Genomic DNA, 4,286 nt, shown 5'->3' with positions numbered 1-4,286 from the left:
GGCAGCTCGCTTCTCCCGCCTCCCGACTGCCCCCCACCCCGCCCGCCCCGCTCACTTCCTCAACGCCCGGGCCTCCGCCGGTCCCCTCCCCCAGGCGGCCCGGCGCGCCCTCGGCCGGGCCCCGCGTGCGCCCGCTCTCCTGGCGCCTGCCTGCCGGCCTCTCCCGGCGGGGCCCCTTCCCGCCGCCGCGGACCCCCGGCTTCCTTGCGGCGCGGCCCTCCTTGCTCCCTCGCCTCTCCGACGCGCAGCTGGGGCTGCGCCCCTGGCTGGCCGCTGGCTTCGCTCGACAAGTTGGTCCTCACTGCACTCTCCCGCACACTGGGTCGGTGCGCTCTTTCCCATAGCTCCCTCCCTCCGGGCTGTAACCGCAGTCTGCCAGGACTGGGGACATTTCTGGGCCGGAACTGGGGAGCATGTTTTGCTTCCCAGCCCACGCTGGGCAGGCAGTGGCCTACTTTGCGTGGGGCGCCCGGTGCGCCTCAGTGACTCGGTGGGAAGCTGGCGTGGCCTGTGGCTCTGGTGAAACTAGTGACAATTGGGCTTCTTCCTGTGGGCTTTGAGGTGTCCTCCACCCCCATCTCTGACCTGGCCCCCTCCTTCTGGGTTTTTGATACAATTTTGGCTGCTCCTTTGTTCGTGGAGGCTAAGCAGAAAATCTCAGGCTGAGGGTTCTCATCACCCAACGGGGACAGAGTTGCCGTGAGAGGCGCAGCCTGCTCGCGGGCTGGTCTGAGCGGTTGGCTGTGTTTTGTTCGGGGTTTTGGTCCCTCCCAGCAGAATCATTTCGAACACGCCGAGGGGGCCTGATGCACCAGGCTTGGAGCTGGTGACATCAAGTCAACTGGCCCCGTAAACCCTTGGGTAGTTCAAGCACAGCTTCAGTCGCTGTGAAGCCAGGCGGACGGCCCCCGCTCGGACGAGAGAGCTGCAGCCCCGCAGAGCCAAGCGGCGCGCCCAGGAGAGCCGCCGGCGCCGCCGCCGCTGCGGCAGAAAGCCGCTTTTTGCCTGAGGGCCTCTGGCGCTCCCTCGGCCCAGCCACAGCGCAGTGTTAGGGCCAGCGACAGGGTCAGGGAAAAGCTTATGCAGCCACTGGGAGCACACGGGCACCGTGGACCCAGAGAGATCAGGGCGTTGTGGGGACACTTCGAGGAAACCCTTATTGGGATTTGGGGAGACCTGGCGCAGGCCAGGCCACGTGCGGGGAGATGGCAGCAGTGGCCTCACGGGTGACCGCTCCTCTGTATTATTTGCTTGCAGATCAACAAAAAACTACAGTGATTGAAAACGGGGAAATCAGGTTCAATGGAAAAGGGAAAAAGATTCGGAAGCCTCGGACCATTTATTCCAGCCTGCAGCTCCAGGCTTTAAACCATCGCTTTCAGCAGACTCAATACCTGGCCCTTCCCGAGAGAGCCGAACTGGCAGCTTCCTTAGGACTGACACAAACACAGGTAATTCCCGAGAAGTCCGAGTGTCCCTGAAATGCTGGCCCCGCTTGCAGATCCTGCAGGGAACACATCAGGAGGAATTCTTGGCCTAGTCAACCAAGGATGGAAGGAGCTTAATGACAAATACCTTTGCTCCAGTTTTGCACTTTCCTGGGACAACACAGTTTGGAATGAATGACCTGGTATTGAATACTGGATTGGATTTGCACATCCTCCCAGCCCTCGGCGACCCCACCCCACCCTAGCATCTTTTGGTGACCAAACTCATAATTCAATTCAATCCTATTCCAGAGCAGAATGACATGAAAGAGAACAAAAAGGTGTATAGACCAGGAGGCAGAATAAGGTTCACCTTTCTTAAGGATTGTTTTGTAGGCCCTGGGAGCTAACAAAGATTTTAACTCATTGACATAGAAAAATTATGATGTGAAATAGAAAAAAAAAAGCAGGTAAGGCATAGGCTCCAATGGAGTTTAGTAAAGGCACCAACATGTGAACTATTCATCCTAGGATCAGTGAGGTGGGTTTTTCAGAAGATTTCTCTAAACTTAGTAGTTAAGTCATCCTGGGTGATGTGGCTGGTGCAGTCTGAGCTACCTCCCTGGAGCACAGGACTTGGGTACAGTGGCAGAATTGGAGATTACAGAGAAGTATTGTCCAAATTATAGCATTATGTAGATGAAGCCACAGTTAAGTACATTTACTTAAGTTCTCCTGTCCTACTAATTGGAAAGATGTATGGGGCATTTCAAATTTCACAGGAAGACTCTTAGGTGAGTATGTTAAGACCCTGGTCATAAAGCTAGGCGACAATCACCTGCAGTTTTTGTCCTTGTTGATAAACTTAGCTGCATGGGCTGGTAGGCCTCATCTGAGGTAAGTAGTCTTTAGCAAGGGGATTTCAGGTTTTATGAAACTATTGCTGGGGACTGATTGTATAGTGCCTTAAGACAGATGCTCCTTAAGCTCTTCTTTCCAATTTAGCCTGTTTTCTCTTGTCATATTGCCACTGAAAATATTTGGAGTTTGATATGAAGGGATTCCAGCTACTTAGTGACACATATTCCTCTTAAAGGTAAAGGAAGCTGCACCATAGAATTTTCTTCTTCACATAAAGTAAATCCAGAATGTTGGTCTAGATATGCTCCCTCAGTTTTCTGATTCACATTTAATTTTTCAGAAGCCCTTTGACTTTTAGTTACTGCACTAACAATCATGTGATGAGTGTTGACCACAATTTGACCAAACAACACAGAAAGTAGAGAATGAGGGAGGTGAAATCCTTAATCCCTGCAGGATTATGGGGATATAGTACCTCTGGAGAAAGATGCTCCATGCATAGTCTATTGCCTGTGCAATATATGCATGGATATGTTCAAGGTATTTAGTTTTAAATGTATAGGCTCTAATTTCTTTACAGTCATTTGCTCCCTGTACATGCATGGAGATGCCAGCTTTTTGGGTTGCAAATATAAAAACACAGACTATCAGAGGAGATGCACTCAATTGTATGGTTTTGATCCAGAAAGTACTCCTTTTAAATTTTTTTCTTTAGACTTTTAACCTGATCATTTCATTCACGCTTTCTTATTTTATTCTTATTTATGCTGTTGTTTTAAACTCAGGCTAGCATCTAACTCAAGAATTACTTTAGGTATCCAAAGAAGATACCTAATAAGTCAGAAGAAGGGGGAGTGGAAAAGGCTAGAAAGAGGTGGAGGAAGGCGGGGACTTGGCTTGTTGGCTTTTGCAATGGTTGTTTTTTTGTTTTTATTTATTTATTTTTTTTTAAATATTGCTTCCAAAGCCTTGAGTGACACTAGACACACCAGTTCCATGTTTATCAGGCCTAATGATTGCTGCATTTCTTGCAGGTGAAGATATGGTTTCAGAACAAACGCTCTAAGTTTAAGAAACTGCTGAAGCAGGGCAGTAACCCTCATGAGAGTGACCCCCTCCCAGGCTCCGCAGCCCTGTCGCCTCGCTCCCCGGCGCTGCCTCCAGTGTGGGACGTTTCCGCCTCAGCCAAGGGCGTCAGTATGCCCCCCAACAGCTACATGCCTGGCTATTCGCACTGGTACTCCTCTCCACACCAGGACACGATGCAGAGACCACAGATGATGTGAGTTGTCCAAGGGAACACCCTAGGGAAACGTCTGAATAGGCAAGAAGGATCTGGGACCTGCTTGCATCTGCCAAACCGAGCCGGAGGAGCAGGCTCGAGAGAACTCAGTATGTGTGGCTAGAAGCCGGCGGGGTACTCGTTTCTCCCCCCCCTTTCTCTCTGTCTTCCCTCCCCTGCCCTTGCCCTCTCTCCCTCCATTCTTTTCACCCCTTCTTCCCTCTCTTCCATTCTATCTTTCCTTCCTTTTCCTCTCTACCTTTCTTTTCATTCTTCCTTTCCTTTCTTCTCCTCATTTGCCTTCTCCCTTGAGCAACCTCAGTAATTGATCCTACATCTCATAGGGGGAGGGGGGAGATTGGTTTCTCTGCCATCACTCCTGAAACCCCTTACTGTAAGGATATTTTCCCTGACCCCTTGGGATCCAGGCTCTGAGCCTCCTCTTCTCTTTGGGAGTATCCATCAAAATGACTTTTTTTACAGACATTTTCCCCCCACCAGAAGAATCTGCACAAACATGGCAGCGTTTTTACTTGTTTAATAAGCTTAAGACATTACATGATGAAAGAGAAGCATTTTGGACTCCTGCATTTTTATTTACCAATCCCAGACTGACAAAAAAAAAAGAAAGAAAAGAAAGAGAGAGAGAGAGAAAAAGAAAGAACGAAAGCAAGAAGAAAGAAAAGAAAAGGAAAGGAAAAAAGAAAAAGAAAAAC

At 49.9% G+C, this 4,286-nt stretch overlaps 1 protein-coding gene across 1 annotated transcript in view; it reads left to right on the top strand.

Moving 5' to 3' along the window:
• DLX6 (distal-less homeobox 6) overlaps positions 1 to 4,027 on the top strand; it is a 4,691-nt gene extending 664 nt beyond the window's left edge. Inside the window, exons 2-3 of the mRNA XM_012757141.3 lie at positions 1,258 to 1,451; positions 3,323 to 4,027. Of these exons, the coding sequence (XP_012612595.1) occupies positions 1,258 to 1,451; positions 3,323 to 3,574 (446 nt within the window). The 3' untranslated portion in view covers positions 3,575 to 4,027. The remainder of the gene's footprint in view (positions 1 to 1,257; positions 1,452 to 3,322) is intronic.
• Positions 4,028 to 4,286: the final 259 nt, after the last annotated feature.

The sequence above is a fragment of the Microcebus murinus genome, chromosome 9 (genome assembly GCF_040939455.1).
Source record: "Microcebus murinus isolate Inina chromosome 9, M.murinus_Inina_mat1.0, whole genome shotgun sequence".
Classification (NCBI taxonomy): Eukaryota; Metazoa; Chordata; class Mammalia; order Primates; family Cheirogaleidae; genus Microcebus; species Microcebus murinus.
The sequence above is the reverse complement of the archived record's forward strand: the minus strand, read 5'-3'. Positions and strand labels throughout refer to the sequence as shown.